General features: G+C 36.8%; 1 protein-coding gene and 1 pseudogene across 26 annotated transcripts in view; one reads left to right on the top strand and one right to left on the bottom strand.

The window, feature by feature from the left end:
* Ube2g1 (ubiquitin-conjugating enzyme E2G 1) overlaps window positions 1–21,998 on the bottom strand; it is a 79,453-nt gene that overhangs the window by 18,352 nt on the left and 39,103 nt on the right. For all 26 annotated transcript variants that reach the window (XR_015630991.1, XR_015630993.1, XR_015630992.1 and 23 more), the window contains one exon: window positions 6,688–6,790. Coding sequence is in view for 12 of the 26 variants with exons in the window: in NM_022690.2 (NP_073181.1) it covers window positions 6,688–6,790 (103 nt within the window). In the remaining 14 variants the exon portion in view is untranslated. The remainder of the gene's footprint in view (window positions 1–6,687; window positions 6,791–21,998) is intronic.
* On the top strand, window positions 1,280–1,989 carry LOC134480644 (small nuclear ribonucleoprotein G-like; annotated as a pseudogene).

Below are 21,998 nucleotides of genomic sequence, written 5' to 3'. Positions count from 1 at the left end.
GCTTTAAAGATAACCATTTTATAATTAGAGTAGAAAATAAGTAGACAGACAGAAAATTTGCAAAAGCTACAAATCCAGAAAAGACCAAGAATATATGTAAAAGGGCATTAGAACAACCTCCACAAAATCCCTGCACCTCATTTCTCCCAGGTCACTTCATTTTGGTTGACTTAATTCATTCAAAAGCTTCACAATATCTGACTGGAATTCTCATGCTAAAAAGTTGCCACTACCTCTCTAAATTATTTATAAGTAATTGTCAAATTTACTTAACAGTGTTGCCCTAAAATTTTAAAGCACATGTTTTTCTATTTTTTAAAAGTTCCCAAAACAACCACGCTAGTTCTCAATTTTTTTTTAATGAATTCACTTTTCATCTACTTTACCTAAGGATCTTCTCTACCTGTTTCTCTCCCACCCCATTTTATGCCCTCCCTCCCAAAAAAACCTTGCTTAGTGACAACAAATCTGTGAATATACAAACTTTGGTAGTCAAGTTAATACAGAGTAACTAAAAAACCTAGCAGGGTAGAAGTAACAAAGTAGATAGAATGTATCTATTATTGTTCAAACATAAAAAGATATGACTATGGGAGGAAAAGAACATTAAAGTAGCAGTGAAATAAAAAATATCTCTCGATTCAGAAAGTATTAGAGCAATTAGCATGATGTTAGAGTTATATAACCAAGTGCTGAACATTTGAAAAACCAAGGTCATATTTCTGCCACAAAACCGTCTTTTACTATTTTTGCAAATTAAATCACAAAAGTCTTCACTGGGTATGGCACATGCCTATAATCTAGCACTGTAAAGTTTAAGGCAGGAGGCCTATTAAATTTAATGTAACTCAAACTACCTATCAAGATCCCCTTTCAAAACGAACAACCCTCTATTCTGGGGCCCCAAGTCTGTCAGTGGTCCAGAAGTTGCCTAGAGATCTTGTTCCTGCTTCCTTCCCAAACATTACACACAAAAGAAAAGTTACTTGGAGGAAGGGGTTTGGGTGAAGAGTTTCTCTGTGTAGCACTGGCTGTCCTAGAATTCTCTCTATAGACCAGGTTGGCCTCAAATTCAGAGATCAGCTTCTCTCTGCCTCCCAAATGCTGGAATTGAAGCCATGCACCACCACACCTAGCTAAGAGAATCTATTCTTGGCAGCACTAGAAAAATTCAATATTGGATACAGGATTAATAAAAACAAAAGATGTTAGGTGAAGATCGGTAAAATAACTACATAAATACTCAATAACTATCAGTCTTTTTGTTTTGTTTTTCAAGATGTTTCTCTGTGTAGCAGCCCTGGCAACTGCAACTATCAGTCTTAAAGTAACACTTTATGTACTAGGCACTGATTACATAGACAGTAAATAGTGTGGCCTGTCTTTAGTGACTAAGAGAAGGTTACTGATAATATTACAAAACGGCATACCATATTTTTACAGAATTTTGGCATAATACTTTCTCTGAGCTAACACCTCAGCCTATCATAATGAACTAATGACTGAGATTTAAATATCACTCAAATCCATGCTAACTTATTCTCAATCCCTCTATTCTCTTCACGAATTGAAACAACTATAAGATCACTTCCTTGCACTTAAGTCAGAAAGTACTTTTTAAGAACTTAACGGAGGGTTGGGGATTTAGCTCAGTGGTAGAGCGCTTGCCTAGGAAGCGCAAGGCCCTGGGTTCGGTCCCCAGCTCCGAAAAAAAAAAAAACAAAAGAACCAAAAAAAAAAAAAAAAAAAAAAAAAAAGAACTTAACGGAGGCAGGCATGTACAAGGAATGCTGTGGGCTGTGATCCCTTTATGAACCTTGTGATTGATGAGTGTGTGGAGATGGTAACCAGTGGGCAACAGGACAACATCGGGACGGTGGTCATCCGAGAAAACAGCATCATCATGTTAGAAGCCTTGGAAAGAGTCTAACCAGTGTTCAGCAGTGTGTCCACATCCCTCCCCAAAGCTGTGCTTGATTGTGATGTAGAATTAGGTCATGTACATTTTCATATGAAACTTTTTCCTAAATAAACTTTTGTGATATCAAAAAGAAAAAAAAGAAAAAAAAGGTCTGCTCTTCCTGTCCTCTTTCTTTTCTAAGCATGCTTTCCTTAACATAGTAGTTCTCAACCTTCCTAATGTTGCAATCCTAGTGATATGGTGACCTCCAATCATAAAATTATTTTCTGCTGCTACTTCATAACTGTAATTTTGCTGTTGATACAAATCATAATTATAAATGCAGGATTATATCTGATATGTGACTTCTATGAAAGGGTTATTCAACAACCCCAAGGGTTGTGCCCCACAGGTTGAGAACCACCACCACTGGGCTCTTCCCCCAACATTTTGTGTTTCCTTACCTTTTTTTTCTAAGCTTCCTCCCCGCCACCTCCACCACCACCACCACCACCACCACCACCACCACCACCACCACCACCACCACCACCCCCGCCCTTGGCCCTGGCCCACAGCCATGTAAACTAACTTCTTAAATGGCATTGCCTTTTTCCTTCTCTCCTCCATTGTCCTCCACTAAGAAGCTACAAAGATTTAGTTTACCAGATCTAGGGTTTTTCTTTCAAATTCTAATAAAACTGTCCTAGTGCCTACCTCCCTCAAAAGTAACATTTTTAAAAACTTCCATTTACAAAATTTTTTCTCTGCCCTTTATCCTGACACCTTTCTAGCTATTTTCTCAGGACCTGTCTCAGGCACAAGTTCTCTTCTTCCTTGAACAAAGGTTACAGATTTCAGAAAAGCACCAGATACGTAAGGTTTAGTGTCTCATTAGCAAGTTCAATGTTGCCACAAAAAGTGTCTGCTATTCACATCACAAATCAACAGCCAACACTTTTCAGTGAGAAATATATTTTAAAACCCCACAAGCAGAGCTAACAACACTGATCATCCTTTTAGAGGGGTCAGGTGGCTCACAATGACCTAGAAAAGTACAGTTGTGTGTGTGTGTGTGTGTGTGTGTGTGTGTGTGTGTGTGTGACAAGTTCAGCTTCTGAGAAGCAACTCCACTCACACACAGACCTGTATGTATAGTGGGTTGGCCTGATTGGTACTGCTTCTATTCTAATGCTAATACTGGTTCCCCAAGACCTGGTGGCTCCAAAGACCAGAGAGTCCTAAAGTAGACTCGATTGGTGCTATGTGACCTTGCCCCTAAGTTATTTCTGATTGTTAAAGATAGCCAAGAGACATAGGAAGGGATTAGGATTCCTGGAATTAGGGCTAGAAGTTAGAGGAGAACCTCAAGAAAGGAAGAGAAGGACATGAATGGAAGAGAAAGTGCCACAGGTTTGATGAGTCATGAAATAATGGTCATGTTGGTTGGCCAGTTGGAGTTAAGAGCAACCCAGATAAAACATCACAAATTATATAATGATATATAATGGGACTATTGACTGGGAAATAGAAATAATACCATAGAGAATAGATATCTGCACAGCTCTTAATGCTGACTAAGGCTTACTACAAATATAAAGGTTGAGTGTATCTTTTATCCTGGAACTGAATGAACAAAGGTGGGGTAGAAACCCTGGATTGGGATTTAAATTTTCTACATGTTCACATAATTAAAAATAACAAAAACGAGCTGGGCAGTGGTGGCACATGCCTCTAATCCCAGCACTCAGGAGGCAGAGGCAAGCAAATTTCTGAGTTTGAGGCCAGTCTCTCTCTCTCTCTCTCTCTCTCTCTCTCTCTCTCTCTCTCTCTCACACACACACACACACACACACACACACACAGACACACACACACACACACAACCTGTCTCAAAAAACTAAATAAACAAATAAATATCCTTAAAAAACAAACAAACAAACAAACAAACAAAAACAGAACAGCTGAAGTTGGCACATGGGAAAGAGGGGGCAGTAAAATGGACTTGTTAGTAAAAAGAATGACCTGTTAACTAAAATGGTCTTACAAACTGGACTTTATTTTGAGACAGGATCTCACTGTGTAGCCAATCTGCCTGGTGCTAGGATTAAAATCTTGTACCACATGCTCGAGTAGCTATCTTTTAAAAACCTAGAAGTGTGTGATGTTCATTGATCAACTAATAATACTTGACACAAATATATGTAAGGATTAAAAAATTCAGTGAGCCCTTAAGAGTTGAAGCTTAAGTTTGGATTCCTAAACAATGCTCCGTAAGAACTTACCTGAGGAGAATAACTCTCATTATTTTATAGCTACACTAAGGGTAAATAGATTCCTATCATCAGAATGTTCCTATGTATCCCCTTGAGGCACTGTGCCTGGGGAAAAAAACAAACACTATTTTAAACCCAGAAGAATAAACATGAAGAACAGACCAGTACTGTTAGGTTCTTAGCACAGGTTACTTGCATACTGTGGTTTGCACAATTTAAGAAATTTACTTCAATTAACAACATGACTGTGAAGGAGTGTTCTAAACTGGTTTCCAGTGGCTACTAGTAGGCAGCTACTAAAGAATCCTAATGCCATGACCAAATTCACCTAAATCAACTTGTGAAACTGATGAATGCAAATATACTTCAAAGAAACAGATGATCAACAATTACGACTGCTAAAAACTATAACAAAGTATGAACCATCCTTTTTCTAGTAAAACTTGAACTCCCACACTGCTTTGTTTTAACTTTTTCCCTCTTTTTTTCCCACCTTGTTTTTGAGGCAGCTTCTTTCATTTCTGCCATAATGCCTACTACTACTCCGAGCTAAGTGGGTTAATTCTCCTGTCTCTAGCTCCCATCTTGCAATAGGAGTGCTGGGATTACAAACACAGGCCACTACATTACCTTTTTAAATGAGTTCTGGGGATTGCCATCACATGTCTACAGCAAACATTTACCAACTGAGTAACCTTTCACCAGCCCTTCATTTTTTTAAATACTCTTTCCCAGCTGTTTGAGATAGTTGACAAACAACTACTTGAGGGCTGGGGGGTAGGGCTTACAACAAGGAAGTACAAACAACTGCAGATCTAGAGATCGAGGCGCTTTTGCTCTCAGGCTCATTTGCCCCATTTCCAACAACTGGTAGTCAGTTAAGTTATTTTACATCCTAACTCTAAGTCTTATAAACTATTATAAACTGTATGTATTCTGTGAAGACCAGGTTATAAAATTATTAAAACAGACCTTGAAAGTTGCCTTAAGTCTTAAGATACAGATATACAGAATGCATTCTATGTAAAAATCTCAGGACAGAGAGATGGTTCAGCAGCTGTGAGTACTGGTTGTTCTCCCAGAGGCCCTAGGTCCGATTCCGGCACCCACGTGGAGGATAGGTCATAGCCATCTGTAACTCTAGTTCTAGAGGTTCCAAGCTATTCACTTCCTCAGGTACCAGACAAACACAGTGCACATACATGCATGCATGCAAAACATCCACACACATAGACATTAATTGGTTTAATTAAAAAAAAAAAGAACTGTTTTAAAAAAGAAAAATTTGCAGTGTTGTTCTTTAATAAATAATAAGGCATTAAGAATAGTAAAACTGGGGCTGGAGAGATGGCTAAGCAGTTAAGAGCACTGGCTGCTCTTCCAGGGAACTTGGGTTCAATTCCCAGCACCCACATGGCAGCTCACACCTATAACTCCAGTTCCAGGGGATCAAACACCCTCACACAGACCTACCTACATGAAGTGAAAACACTAGTGAACTTAAAATAAAAATAAATTATTTTTAAAAGGTGGTATTTAAAATAAAGGTAAAATTTTCTTCCTTAATTATGTTTCCTTTGGGGTCAAGGCATGGTAAACAGAGAAGGAAAATCATTTCCATAATGAATTGAACCTAGGGCCTCTGGAAGAACAGTCAGTAAGTACTTACCTGCTGAAATATCTCTCTAAATTCCATAGGATTATTTTTCTTTTTTGGCTGGAGCAATGGCTCAGCAGTTAAAAGCCTCTAAATGACTTCAATTTGGTTCTTAATATTCATATCAAATGGCTTATAATCAGGTGTTACTCCAGCTCCAGGGAATCCAACACCTATGGCCTCCTACAGCACCTTCATTCGCATGAACATAATCCCACAAAAGCACACACAGACATATAATCAGAGATGAAAATTTCTCTTCTCCAAGCCTGCAAACATTACTCTCCTAATTTCTAGAGAAAGGGGGGGGGGGGTGAGAGACAGTGTGTGTGTGTGTGTGTGTGTGTGTGTGTGTGTGTATGTAAAAATTATTTACAGCCAGGCAATAGTAGCACATATCTTTAATCCCAGGACTCAGGGGGCAGAAGCAGACAGATCTCTGAGTTTGAGGCCCACCTGGTCTATAGAGTGTTCCAGGACAGCCAGAGCTATACAGAAAAATCCTGTGTATGTACGTGTAGGGGCTGGCGGGGGATGGGGGTGGGGGAGATGACATCAAACAAATACAAAAACAAAAAAAGTTGTTCATATATAACCTTACTAGAAAAAGCTTTTTCATAACAGATTTATTCCAGCAGCAAGATTGCCTAAATTTCTGAACCTATCTTTTAAAATCAGGTTTTAGACATTAGAGCTTCAAGTATAACACAAAGGCTCTACATATGGTCAAACTAAAATATTAGATATAACCATTTTGCTTGCTCCTTTAAAAATATTTATTTTCAATTTTCAAATTTTAAATTTTATTTTTAGTTGAAGGAGTAACTCTTTGAAGATGTCAATTCCAGTATACTTACTAAAGTGTATCTGGAGGACCAATAATAAGGACTTCCCAACGATAGAGATCATTGTCGTCTATTAAACCTGCTGAAAAGCCTTCCACTGGATTTTTGTTGAGTTCTGTGGAAAAAAAAGATCAATAAATACTTTAAAGCAGTTTTTCCCCAACAGGTAAATTACAGAACAACCATATATAAGTCATAAACTATGAAAACTATTAAAATGTTCATTACTACAACATTTCCATACAAGAGGGAAGGCATAGGTACATAAACTATCTGAATGGAATTGTTCTGTCTCCCTACATCTACTCTGGGATCCAACCAAGCTCTTAGCATTCTGGGTAGATTTTATGAGAGGCTATCAAAATGCAAATAATGTCGATTCTCACAAGAGATTTTAGTTCAAAGAAAACCAAAAGTGAAGTCAAATCAGAAACGCCAAGTTTTTCTATAGTCTTTAGGACAATTCCTTTATAAACAATCAAAAGCACTTTTGTATTGGAATTACTAAGTTTTATCAACTCTTTCTTGCACTAACACCTATTTGCCATGATGCCTTGAGGTACAAACATCTCCAGGTACAGGTACAATTGCTGTATGAACCATAACTCTCTGAACAGGAAGCGAGAAGAGGCTCCTCCATCTCTTCTGCTTATGTTCTGCCCTTGTCTATCACAGCTTTCAACAGGAATAGCTTTCTAACAATAGCTGGTGCCGATAGAATAGTGATGAGATCATAAGATTTTTCTCTTCTAAGCAGTGTTCTGCCATGGAAAATGGATGATGAAGGCAGAAAATAAGAATAGAGACGGGGAACTAGTAAGGTAGGGAAAGAAAGGCCAATAAAGGATCATCAAACAGGTTAGGAAGAGTATAGAGCCTTAAAGAGTTTACAGAGATGGGCTTAATAAAATAAGGATGTCTTTGAATGGGCAGATCACATGAGTTTTTCAAATAGCTTTACGGAAGTATAACTGACATTAGAGGTATCTATGTATACTATATAATTTGGTAATTTTAATATACTATTACCTTTGAAGTCAGTGTAAGAATCTTGATAGTGAGTATACACATCACCAGAAAAACTATCAACTATTTTATTTGTCAAGAGAGCTGAGGGCTGACCAGTTCAAATTGGGCAGTGAGGACAAAACATGTTTAAGAGCAGTTCAGAAAGGACTTGCCAGAAATCTAATTGAGTACATGATTCTCATCCATTACTTGTCATCAGCCTCAAGAGAAGCCATCTAATCATGAAAGCAAGTATAATGCAACACCAGAGTTCTACAAAAAGCCGAACAGTGTGCTTGCTGGTAACTATGGAACCATTAACTCTTTGAGCAATCGAAGGTGGTTTTAGTTCAACAACTACAACTTCATATACTGCTATCAGGTCCATCTTCATTTGTCAACCTACTTGAATTTGAAATTACTTGGGAGACACAACTCGTGCACTTCTGAGGGTGTTTCTAAAACAGTTTAACTTAGAATGTGGTTAGAACCATTCTATAAGGATTGTGAAGCAGAATACCAGGATTCACACCCCCTCCCATCATTTCACTGCTGTCACACTCCAGCTATCACGCCTTCCCAGGTATGATAAACTACATAGTTGATGAGCCGTAAACTAAAATAAACACGTGTTAAGTTGTTTTGATCAATTATTTTGTCAAAGTAACAAAGTCATTAATGTACACCCCAACATGCTAAAAAAAATTGTAAAAATAAAGAATTATATTGCTTTTTTTCTTTTCTTGGAATTTTGAACACAGATTTTATAAATCTAATAGGCAAAGCAAACATAAAATCAGTACATTTTAAAATATCAGGCTTGTTTTTCTTTTGAATAGATTTTTAAGATACCATTAAAATATGATTTGTATTTTAACCTTATTATGTTTATACACATATACCTTTCACTGATTCCCAACTACATTGCTGGCTACTATAAAAGAATACACACATATACTTTAGTGTTGATGGGAATTTGGTGTGATGAAAGCATAAGAATTATGGACAACAGGTTTCTACACGAATTATCTCATTTCCAAAGTTTTCAGTTACACTGTCTGGTTAGTGGGCCACTAGTATCAACCTGTGCTCTCCAATCCTGGGGCTATAAATATGTGTTTCTGTACCAAGTTTTTATATGATTGTAGGGCTCTAAACTTAGGTCTAAAGCTTCCACCTTGAGCACTTTACTGAGCCATCCTAATTATCTCATTGTTGCATTTTCCAGCAGAAGTCTAGCTTAATTTTGGTAAGTAGGTAAACTCAGAAATTAGCATACAGGTACAAAATGATCCTTGAAAATGTAGCACTGCTGACTTTTTAAAATTTACCCTAAATTCTGAAACATTTGCACATGCAGTCATGCTTTTCTTCAGCCAGCATGATACTGCATTGCGTCTACTGCTTATTTCATGAAAATAATGTAAAAGCAAGTTGGAAAAATGGCTGCTATCTCACTTTTAACAGGATTTGTCCTTGGTGTATGGATTGTTAGGGCCAGGTGCATGAATACTTACCAGTAGTTTTAAGACCATCATCATATTTTCCTGAATGACTCCTTTGAGGTATAGCTCAAGAACTACCCTCCCATCTCTGAGACTTTTCTTAAATAATTTACTAAATAAATTGACTTCTGTTAAAAACCCTATTCATTATAGATGCAGCCTGTATTGTATTACTTAGTATGTGACTATTATAGGTTTACTATTCCAGAAAAATACATACATAAGTAAGGACAATGTGTAATAGGTAATCTAAAAGTAGCAAGGAATGGGGGTAAAAGAAGGACAAAGAAGGGCATATAACAATCTTTAATAGTTAAAAAAGGCAGGAAGAGCACCACTCTGAGGCTAGCCAACTCTATGTTGTCACACCTAGTCTCAAAAGTTTTGGGGGCGGGGGAACAGAGGGGCACGCACATTTTAACCAAGAACATGTGAAGCAGAGGTGAGTACTTGAGTTGCAAAATGACCATGGCTAACAGTGAGACCCTACCTTGGTGGGAGGAAGGAAAATGGGGAAGAAAGAAAGACTTATATATCTACAATAACGAAATGGGCCTATGACTGAACAAAGAGGCACAAATGAAACAAGACAAAAATGGCAAAAGCTAGACAGTTAAGGCTCTTTGTTATCCATATTGTTTCAACTTCATACACGGGGCAATGATAACCCTTGGAAGAATTGGGGAGTGTTTGTTCTTAATATATTTTCAAGAAATAGGGTGAGCTTGGGAGAGTTAAATGTTCAAAAACCAGTCTCTGGAGTTGGATAGATGGCTCAGTACTTAAAAGATGACATAGCAGGGGGTTGGAGAGATGGCTCAGCAGATAAGAGCACTGACTGCTCTTCTAGAGATCCTGAGGTCAATTCCCAGCAACCACATGGGGGCTCAAATCATCTGTAATGGGTCCGGATGCCCTCTTCTGGTGTCTGAAGACAGCTACATTGTACTCCTATACATAAATAAATCTTTAAAAAAAAAGGAAAAAAAAAAAAAAAAAAGATGGGGTTGGGGATTTAGCTCAGTGGTAGAGCACTTGCCTAGCAAGTGCAAGGTCCTGGGTTTGGTCCCCAGCTCCGAAAAAAAGAAAAGGAAAAGGAAAAAAAAAAGAAAGATGAAAGATGATATAGCAGTTGCCGAGGACTTGAGTTAGATTCCCAACATCCACATCAGGTGTAACTCCAGCTCTAGGGGAATCAATACCAACTTCTGGCCTCAAGTGCACAAACCCATATACAAACACACAAATGTACACATAGTTAAAAAGAAAATAGTCATGTCTTAAAAACCATGGTAGGCATGTCAGTGCATACTTATAATAATACTAGCACTCAACAGGCCACAGCAAGACAAGCATGAGACCAGCTCTTGGCTACAATATCAAGACCCTGATATCTAAAGTAGGTGTGAATACTTAGTGGGTATATAAGATATTTGATGAAGTGGTAAAATGGTTTTGAAACTAGAAAAGGTTAGTGGTTGTATAATACTGTATAATACTGTAAACATAGATATGTTTATGTACTATTGTGTATATATGCTGTTTATTACATTTGAACATAGTCTATCTCATCTTAGTTCTTAAAATGACACAAATGTAATAAAATAGGAAACACAAGAGGAGAAACCTGTTTGAAAGGGAAAAATTTATTTAATTTAAAATTCCGACAGCGCATATATGTTGTGTATGTTGGGAGAGTGGTTGTCTTTGCAGAGTTAAGACTGTACTCTGGACCTTGCATATGCTAGGCAAGTATTCTACCACTGAGAGACATCCTCAGGATATATCAGAGTTTTTGCCAAAGAGGAAAGCAGAAAAACAAAGAAGCTAATATGTATAACAGAGTAAATAGCCAACGATGATAAGTTCACACTTCTACAGAATGGAAAAGCTATCTAAATTAAGGCCATTAGGTTCAAAAAAGAAAGTCAAAACTGTCCTCAGCATAAGCAGTAAAGATCACCTAATTTGGGGCAGGAGGAGAAGAATGAACCCAAAAAAGATCTGATGCCAGCATTTGGAGGGTGGGACAAGAAGATCCAAGAGTTCCAGGAAAACCTGTACAACCTATCTCAAAAAAGATGAGAGCATATGAAAAGTAAACAAACATAAATCATTAGGATCAATATAAATTCATAAAATGCTTTTTAAAACTAGGCTCGTACACTGAAAAGTTCAGAGAAACAGCCATCTCAGTATGATGAACATTTCTAGTATCCACAATATGGTCCTCTAATACAAATTTACAGCTAACAGAGAAGCAGGGCTTTGTGAAGAAATGACAGATTCTAAGTCTAAGGCATAAAGAAAAAAAATATGTTAGGCTCTTCTCAATACTCAATAAAACAAAAGCTATCAGATGGTACTGTGGTTTGTTTAAAGAACTCAACAGCCAACTTAACAGAGGCCCCACCAGCTAAAAATGTTATGAGTTGAATATTATTAATATGAATAACCATAAAGGATAGATAAATGTATTTAAATATAAAAACACAACCAAACCTGTTATTATTAGGTTCTAGTAAACCATTGTCATTTTGATTTGGGTTTTATTCCACAGCCTTTAATCCCAGCACTCAGGACGCAGAGGCAGATGTGAGATCAAGAATAGCCTAGTCTACAGAGTGAGTTCCGGGACAGCTGAAGCTACAGAGAAAGTGGGGCTTGAGGGGGGAGAGTATGAGTATGAAATACACTTCTTCCACCATGTAAAGAATCAATCTCAGGTCAGCAGGCTTGGTAAAAACATCTCTTCTGCAGAGCCATCTCATCAACCCATTCTTTACCCACTCTGTGAAAGCAATACATTATTTTGAAAACCAAAGAAAGTAAAAGAACCAGTATTTGGTTTTCCTTGAATTGTGTTACCAAATACTAAAATAATAATTATATTATCAAATAACATCTCTCCCTAAACAAACTCCAATTAGGCAGTTGTTTATGGAGTCCCTGTGGTATGGCTAGGTTGAACATGACCAATTTCCTGAATTACTCAAAAAATTTTAACTTTTCCTAACTCAAAAGGCATTGCTTTCTCTCTTCCTCCTCTCTATCTTCCTACTTTAATCACAAAGCTGCAGAAATTTAAAGTTTGCTTTCTCTGGGTTTTGGGTTTTGTTTTGTTTCTTAAAATAAAAATACATCAGCTGAAATTTTTCAGAAATGTCACTTTATCACTGTCTACATTCTTAAAAGTCTCCGTGAGAAATGAATAGGCCAAACAAATCTTTAAAAGATAAAAGTCATTATTTTTGAGGTAATCTCACCTAGCAAAATTGAACCTGTTCAAGCTCATAGTATGAATCAAATATAAAACACAAGGAGAAACATGTTAAGAGAATCCCTGTAATAAATATAACTAGCAGAAGCTACATGTGAGAAATTATAAGGACAAGACCTGGAACTGTAAACAAATTTTCTATAGATAATAGGAAGAAGTGAATCTAAACATTAAAGAAGTGAGGTATTTATGGCTCAACTGTTATATGAAATCTGACTAGATAACCGATATTAAGAGATAAATATTTGCCAGGCCATGATGGCACATGCCTTTAATCAATCTCAGCACTCGGAGGGAGGCAGAGGTAAACAAACAAATCTCTGAGATCAAGGCCAGCCTGGTCTACAGAATGAATTCTAAGACAGCCAGGGCCAGACAGACAGAAAACCCCTGTCTCAATAAACAAACAAACAAAATAAAATAGCAATGATGATGATAATAATAGAAATAAACATTTTATTTTTTTTAGACAAGGTCTCACTGTATGTCCCTGGCTAGCCTGCCTCTGTAGTGTCCCAGCACTAGGATTAAGGGGATGCATCATGACCCTCAAGTTAGAATCTCATCTTTATAGCAGATCCTCTTTGCATATTTTTTTCCTTTCGATTTTTGCATGTATCTAGTTTTCTGAGGGAAAGTCTCACTATGTAGTCCAGGCTAGCCTTGATTTTATAATCCTGCCTCAACTTAACTGTTAAGGTAACATCTAAAATCTTTTCTCAATATTATGTAGTTCTCTTAAGTAAAATATGATTCATCAAAATAATTTTACCACTCAAGCACAGAAATTGTTATACTTCTCCTAAAGTACTGTTGAGAAACAGAAAAGAGGCATGTTTTATAATTACTGTAACTACAAAAACAATCATTTCCTTAACCTTAATTAAAAAATCAATATTGGAAAAATACCAGTGGTGGTTTGAATGAGAACGGTCCTCTTAGGCTCATGTTCAAATACTTGGTTCCCAGTTTGTGGAACTGTTTGGGAAGGACTGGGAGGTTGTGGCCTTAATGGAGGAGGTGTGTCATCAGCAGTGGACTTTGAGATTAGCATATGTATCCTGTTTGCTGTTTTAAGATTTAAATTCTCAGGTTTTTCTGCCACCATGCCTTTACTCAATCATCATGAATTCTAATCCTCTGGAACTGTAAGCCCAATTAAACATTTTCTTTTATAAATTGCCTTTGTCATGGTGTTTTAGAAAATACGCAATAGAAAAGTAACTAATAAAGTGACATACCAACAAACAACTGCAAAAATTTTATTACATTTCTACTATAGATTTTTTAAAAGATCCATCAATCTAATAATCTTCATAGATTTCTAATCAACATTAAAGCTGCTTACAATTAGAATATTTTTCTTTACATTGAGTATACAGCAAGCTAACCTCCTAACCAAAAAATATTTGGAACATGGAGCAGACAGGCAAAAACACTCATACCATATCTGTAAAGGCTTTCCAATATTCTTCCAAAAAGACTTTCTTCCTTAGAATTAACAATGACATTCTACCACCTACAATATTACATCTGACCATAGTGTACCAGACCCTGATATATCATTCTCAGGTTAAATAAAGCTGTTCTATTGTTGAAGTCATTTAAATTCTCTTTCTTTATCTCTCCCTACAAAGTTAAATGACTCTTATACTCTAAATATATACCATTAAGTTTGTCCAGACACATCCTGATGCCCTTTGTATGTTGTAGCTTGTGCGTAATTGCACCAGCATCAGCATACTTCTCAGCTGAGCTTTGATGCAGCAGAATTCCTGGTAATAGAAAACTGCTAACACCATAATCTTACATAAAGATGAACCTACTTTGATCCCACTGTTTTGTTTTTTTTTAAAAAGATTTAGTTATTTAGATTATGTATATGAGTGCTCTATCTGCATGTTCACCTGCATACCAGAAGAGGAGATCAGATCCCAGTATAAACAGTTGTTGTGAGTTACCGTGTGGTTGCTGGAAATCAAACTCAGGATATCTTGAAGAACAGTCAGTGTTCTTAACTGCTGAGCCATCTCTCTCTCCAGTGATACTCCCCCCAACCCCAGTATTTTTTGGATAGGAGATTTGGGAAAGTCTGAGTTTCACTTCATGACAGAAAATGATGCCATATGCAATGTATGTCAGAAATGGGTTTGCATTTCAATTCTCCTTGGCCTTGTTCCAAGTTTCATTTTTCTTATCCATAAAATAGGATAAAACCCATAGTAGTATTGTGAAACAGAAAAAATAAGATGTGTGTGTGTGTAAAAGTGCTCGAGTATAGAAGCCAGAGGCTAACAGCTGGTGGTTTCAGTTTTGTTTTTGTTTTTTTGTTTTTTTTGTTTTTTTTTTTTTGTTTTTTTGGGTTCTTTTTTTCGGAGCTGGGGATCGAACCCAGGGTCTTGCGCTTCCTAGGCAAGCGCTCTACCACTGAGCTAAATCCCCAACCCCGGTTTCAGTTTTGAGACAGGGTCTCTCACTGAACATTAAGCTCACTGACTGAATTGGCTTAGCTGACTAGCCAATGAGCTCCAGGGCTCCATATGGACCTTAGACTTAAAGATGTGCATTCAATCTTTAAGTTCCTGCAGGGAATCCAAACTGGGACCCTCTCATGCTTTATAACAGACAATTTACTGACTGAGCTGTTTCCTCATCACCAAACAAGGACACAAAACACTGTACCATCTTAAGATATAGAAAATGTTAATTATCCATTGTCTTCCTATAGTCTGAAATACAGTGTTCTTTAGAATTTCAAGAACACGCCTAAACCTTCTCTACCATCTTTTAAGAAAAATACTAGCCAGCTTCAAACATCATCCAAACTGTTTCTAATGAGTTGCAGTGAGCCCTCCTCCCCTGACTCCCTATTTATAGTAAAAAATATCCTGACTTTCAATATTCCTGAGGGAAGACTTTTTCCCTTACCATTTGTAAACCTACAAGGCATCTATTAATACATGCCTAAACCTGTATTAAAATGTTTACTAAACTCTGCTTCATAATAAGCTGTCTAGTCCTGATTCTTTTCAATGTCAAATCCATAAATGCTGGTTTGACCTGAGTCAATTTTTCTAAAACACTTTGGGAACATGTTAGGCTGCTGAGGTTGACGGTGTGAAACTGCCTCCTTTACCTGTATCTCAAAATGCTGACAATAAGACTCTGTATAAATTTACTTTTAAAATGTAGTTGAAAAAATAAAAATAAATAACTATAAAAGTTGAAGCTAGAGAGATGTCTCAGTGATTAAAAGTTATGTATAAGCTTTCCATAATAAATACAGCCTAAACTAATCCACAAGAAAATAAAAATATAGAATAAATAAAACATATTTGAGCAAGAAGTACTAAACTTAAAGCAATAACATGGGCATCCAGGAAAGAGAAAAAAAACAAATTAAAAAATAGGTGAGCAGAAGAATCAAGTTGGCCTCAGATTTCTCCATAACAATTGAGATAGTTGGTAAGTGACAAAACTATATAATTCTAAGGCAAACTGTGATACAAAGAATAAGGAAGCCAAAGAAATCAAACTAGGGTGGAGACATGAACCTTAGGGCTTGTTTCTTAACTGTTTCTTTTCTTTTCTTTTTTTTTTTTAAACATTATCTAGTGTTTGCATGAACACTGCACCACACTATACATGTGAAAATTAAGGACAGCTTGCAGGATTTGGTTCTCCCTTTCTACCATATAGATTGAATTCAGGTGGTCAGACTTGGGGGACAGGAACCCTTACCCAATGAGCCATTTCTCTGGCCTGCTTCTTGTACTGCTGAAAATGAATTTTGTAATTAAAAACAGAAATGATAGTTACTGAGTCCACACAAATACCCAAAATAAATATTATCACAAGCCTAAAAATATATACATGATTGCTCAGCAGTTAGGAATATTTGCTGCTTGTGAAGGCACCTAGGTTTGGTTCCAGCAAACAAATCGTAGCTCATAGCCATCTGTAACTGCAAATTTCAGAGATCTGATGCCTTCTTCTAGACTCTGTGGGCACCAGACATTCACACAATGTAAAAAAAAAATATGTAGGCAAACCATTTATACAAATAAAAAATTTTAAAGATAAATTTATATATATACACATATGTGTATAAATGTGTATATGTGTAAGTATATATGTATATGTGTGTTTATATATAAATATATACATATGCAGATGTGTATATGTATTGGTTCAATCTCTATAACTGAATGGACTGATGACTGGTCAAGTACTAAAATAGTGCTTTTATCTAAAAATTAAATTGATGAGTACCAAAATAATTTCGCTGGATTTTTTTGGTTGGGATAAGCATGACATAAAAACTCAAGTCATATAGGTCAGAATAATAGTCACCTATACAGAAATATATCATATTGAATAATAAAGTAACATATTTATATGACTAAGCAGTGATCTATTTTCATGTAACTATAGAATATTCATAAAAGTACAAAGAGACAGAATACAAAGCAAACTACTCAAACAAATATAAATGTATGTATTTTAAAGCATTGTTGAAGGAGATGGAGCAATGCCTCAGTAAGCAAAACACTCATACATATGATGTAAAATCATTCTTTTAAAAAGGAGAAACAGCATTGGGAGCTGGAGAGATGGTTCAACACATAGGAACACTTGCTATTCTTGCAAAGGATCCAGGTTCAATTCTAGCACCCATTTGGCAGCTCACGACCATCTATAGCTAAAGCTCTAAGGGATCCAACAACTATTTCTGGCAAAGGGTGGTACACTTACATATATTCAGGCAATACCATCATACACATAAAATAAACCTACTTGAAAAAAAAAAATCAAGCCGAGTGTGGTGGTACATGCCTTTAAGGCAGAGGCAGGCAGATGTCTGAGTTCAAAGCTAGCCTGTTCTACACAGCAAGTTCCAGGACAGCCAGGGCTACAGAGAAAAACCCTGTTTCAACACCCAGCCCCACCCAAAAAAAAAACAAAAAACAAAACTTCCACTACTTCTTAGACCTAGGTGTATGGCAGAAAATAATCTAACCTAAGCATCAGGCCATACCAGCTTCAATACAAAGCATATCAAGCAAGACAGTATGGAAGCAGCAATGATACACTCTATTAATGGTTTAAAAATATGAAACGTCATCTATGCTCATGTGTTTGAGCATTTGGCCACCAGCTAGTGCTGCTGTTTTGGGAAGTTGTGGAAACCTAGGACTGTGCCCTAACTGGCAGAAGTGGGCTGATGAGATGAAGCTTTAAAGTGATAGTAATTTCTGGTTCTAAACCAAATGCTATGAATCCTGATCCATTAGGCTATAGCCTATAGCTTTAGGCATGTGATCTATCGTCCTGCCATAACACTATGCCTCCCTGACCATAAAAAAATTATACTCTCTAAAACCATGAGCAATTGGGTAGGGTGGTAGAATCTTGAGGAAAAGGGAAAAAAAGAAATAGAATCATGATCCAAACAAAATAAACTTTTTCTTAAGCTGCTTCTGTTGGGTTATTGGTCACAGCCACAAGGAAAGTAATGAATATATAGGGGCATATTGATTCATTCTGGTATATCCCTCTATCATGTTTTAAAGTCATTTTCAAATCTTTACCTAAGGTGATGGTATACTTCTGTGATCAAAATCATGACTTACTTTATCCCTTATGCAGTCCTAGTAAGAAAAAGAGAGTTCTGAAATGTATACATACAATCAATATAATCTTTACTGAAAGGTATTGTAGGACCTCTCACCATTAAGAAGCTTTGAAGAAAAAAAAAATAACATCATGTAAAAACAATGAGTACAGGTAGGAGGCCTAGAAAAGCACATGAAACAAAATAAAAGAGCAAAGTTAAGTTTAAGACAAGGGAACGTGGAGATGAAAATTAATGTGACCATTATGGACGAAGTGTGAAGGTTCTTTACAACATCAAAAATAGGACTACCCTATACACAATCCAACTACATCAAGTCTATGCATATACTCAACGAAATTCAAAACGTCATACCACAGAAGTACCTGCACACACAATACTTACTGCAGTTCTATTCGCGATGAAAGATGCAAGTTAGCTTAAATGTCCATCAGTAGATGAAGACAAAATGTAATTATGTTTACAAGATGGAATTTTATTCAGCTATAAGGGATAAAATGGCTTAAGGGGTAAAGTACTTGTCATACAAGCCTGACAGCAAACTTAATAAGCAGAATTAACATGAAGGGAGAAGAAGAAAGGCAACTCCACAAAGTTGTTCTCTGACTTCCACAAGTACTCTGTATAGTACATATGTACAAACATTCACCCATATTAATTTAACATTTTCAAAAAAGTAATAATGTAACATTTTAAAAAAGGAGTGAACTATGTAGCTTGCATGGAAACAGAACTCATCATATGTTGAGTGAAATAAGCTAAACTAAGACAAATATTTAATGTTTTGTTTTATAAATCTCCAAGATTTTATGTATGTATATGTGCGCATAAGTACATTTGCATGTGTTTGTATATCATGACTAGAAGGGATACTATTTGAAAAGAGAAAGGAAATAAGCAGTTGGGGGAGGAGGCGGAAGGAGGACAATAGAAGTGATCATAGTGCACTATGACATACAAAAACAAGTGTGGAAACCAAACAGCTTAACAATGAACAATGCCCTAAATAAACACACGATTGTTTCTATGTTAGCTTGGTGGGCCCATGCTAACATATACATAGTGCACAGACATACATGAAGGAAAAACGCGCATACACATAAATTTAAGTTAAAAAAAGAAAAACTCAGCTGGGAGGTAGTGATGTTCACCTTTATTCACAGCACCAGGGAGGGAAAAACAATCCTATCTCTTGAGTTCAAGGTCAGCCTGGTCTACAGAGGGAGTTCCAGGACAACCAGGGCTACATAGAAAAACAAACACTGTCTTGGGGGTAGGGGAAAGGAGATTGTTTCTGTGCAAGAGAAAAGTGAAGGTGAAAATGATTTACACATGGCAGTTTCTGGAAACAAGTACTTTGCCCATAGATTTATAGCCACAATCAATGTGGACACTGATGAGCAAGCACTACATGAAGAATAGCTGTCCATATCCAGAATTATAGAAGATAAAATATAAGGAGCAGAGCAAGCCATGAATTATTTGAGATTAAAAACTATACCTTAAGGCTAAAAGGATGGTTCTACACTTGACTTACAAACACCAGAACCTAAGTTTGATCCCGAGAACCCACAAAAAACTATCAGGGTTACAAAATGGCACACAGTTATAACCCCAGCCTTGAAGAGGCCAAACTCAGAGGGAGGTGGCTCTCTGATCACCTATCAAAGGAAAGAGAAAGTGTCCTGAAGACAACATATGAGGTTGTTCTCTGGTTTTCACATTCACATGTATGCACTGTATGTACAGATATACATACACAAATTTTTAAACTTTTTTTGAGACAAGGTCCCTGCCTGGCCTTGAACTCAAGAGATCTACCAGCCACTGCCTCTGAAATGCTGGGACTAAGGGGATATAACATCATCCCCAGCCTTACTTAAGATTATTTTTAAAATACTACATAAGGGGGACTGCACAGATGGCACACTGGTCCTTACTGCTCTTGTATAGTACACAGCTCACAATCATCTGTAACTCTAATTCCAGGGAACCCAATGCTCTTTTCTGGCTTCCTTAGACACAAGGCCTATACATGATAGACATAGACATAGACATAGACATAGACATAGACATAGACATAGACATAGACATAGACATAGACATAGACATAGACATAGACATAGACATAGACATAGACATAGACATAGACAACATAGACATAGACATAGACACATGCGTGAAGGCAAGCCGTCATTCAATAAACAATTCTTAATACATAATTAACTTTTAGAAACCTACAGGTAAACACTGTAGCATAGGAAGACCTATAATCCCAGCAACTAGTAAGACCTGAAAGAGAACCTAGGTTCAAAATCCTATCTGGACTACAGAGTGAATTCAAAGCCAGCCTTGGCAATTTTATTAAGACCTTGCCTTAAATGAAAAAGGAAGGTAAAATGAGAAAAGAGAAAAAAAAAAGGAAGGGGAAAGACAAAGTACCTCTCTATCTCTGGCAAACTTGCCTAGCATGTTTAAGAGCATAGATTGAATCCCTATGCAAAAAGCAAACAAACCTACCAGAATATTTAAATTAAAAGACAGTGATAAAGCATGATAAAGCAGTTTACACAGTTAGCAAGACTGCAATAGACTTCCCCAGCTAACTACAGAAAACAATTATTAAACATGAAAATGTTAAAAAGTTAATTTGGGGGCAGGGGAGATGGAGAGAAAGATGGCTCAGTGGTTAAGAGCACTGGCTGCTCTTCCAGAGGTCCTGAGTTCAAATCACAGCAACCACATGGTGGTTTACAACCATCTGTAATGGGATCTGATACTCTCTTCTGATGTGTCTGAAGACAGCTACAGTGTACTCATATACATAAGATAAATAAATTAATTCTCATTTTTTAAAAAAACAGTGATTTGGGGGTAGTGATATGGCTCAGTGGGCTGCCACCCAGCCCTGATCTGAATTCAAACATTAAAACCATTACATGGTAGGAGAGTACCAGCTTCCACAAGTTATCCTCTAACTTCCACATGAGTACATACAGATAAACAATAACACATTGGAGTGTTTTAAACTAAAAAGTCACCCACAGACTCATGTATTTGAACACTTGGTCACGAGCTGATGTTGCTGTTTTGAAGATGTTATGAAAACTTTATGAGATCTGACCCTGCTGAAAGAAGCATATCACGGAGGGGTAACTCCTGTCTTGGCCCTGTGCTGCTATGTTCCACAGCCCCAAACTCTGACATTATACTCTTTCTGGAACCATAGTCAAAATAAACTCTTCCTTCTTTAAGTTGCTTTTGGCCAAGGTATTTTATCACAGCAAAAGAAAACTAATACATGGATGAATATAAATAATTTAAAAATGTTTACAATCTCAACAAAAAGTTTACAAAGTCTTCTAGTGGGAACACATGTAGAAATAAACATAGTTCAAGAATTTGAATAGGCCATCAGAAAGAAAGAAAGAAAGAAAGAAAGAAAGAAAGAAAGAAAGAAAGAAAGAAAGAAAGAGAGAGAGAGAGAGAGAGAAAGAAAGAAAGAAAGAAAGAAAGAGAGAGAGAAGGAAAGAAAGAAAGCAAGCAAGCAAGCAAGCAAGAAAGCAAGCAAACTTTCACTACAACTTTTAAAAAGAAAAGGCCTTTCAGAGTTTCTATTCTCTCATGGGGTGTAGCCAAATTTCTTTGACAAACCAAACCTGTTCTCTAAGATTTTACTGTAATCTCAATCCTATTCATCCTCTACTGACTGACATTTCTCACACTGTGTCAGTTTCCTCCTACATTAAAACCTTCCAAATTGGAGGGAAACTCTTCAAGACATGGAATGAAAAAAAGAAAGTGAAACAACGATATGGTTTAAGACAGGACATTTATAGGAGGCTCCTTAAGTTCTGGGAGTAACTACTCAAAACACCTTCAAGAAGTCCCTGAA

This window comes from Rattus norvegicus, chromosome 10 (genome assembly GCF_021556685.1).
Source record: "Rattus norvegicus strain SHRSP/BbbUtx chromosome 10, alternate assembly SHRSP_T2T, whole genome shotgun sequence".
Lineage (NCBI taxonomy): Eukaryota > Metazoa > Chordata > Mammalia > Rodentia > Muridae > Rattus > Rattus norvegicus.
The sequence above is the reverse complement of the archived record's forward strand: the minus strand, read 5'-3'. Positions and strand labels throughout refer to the sequence as shown.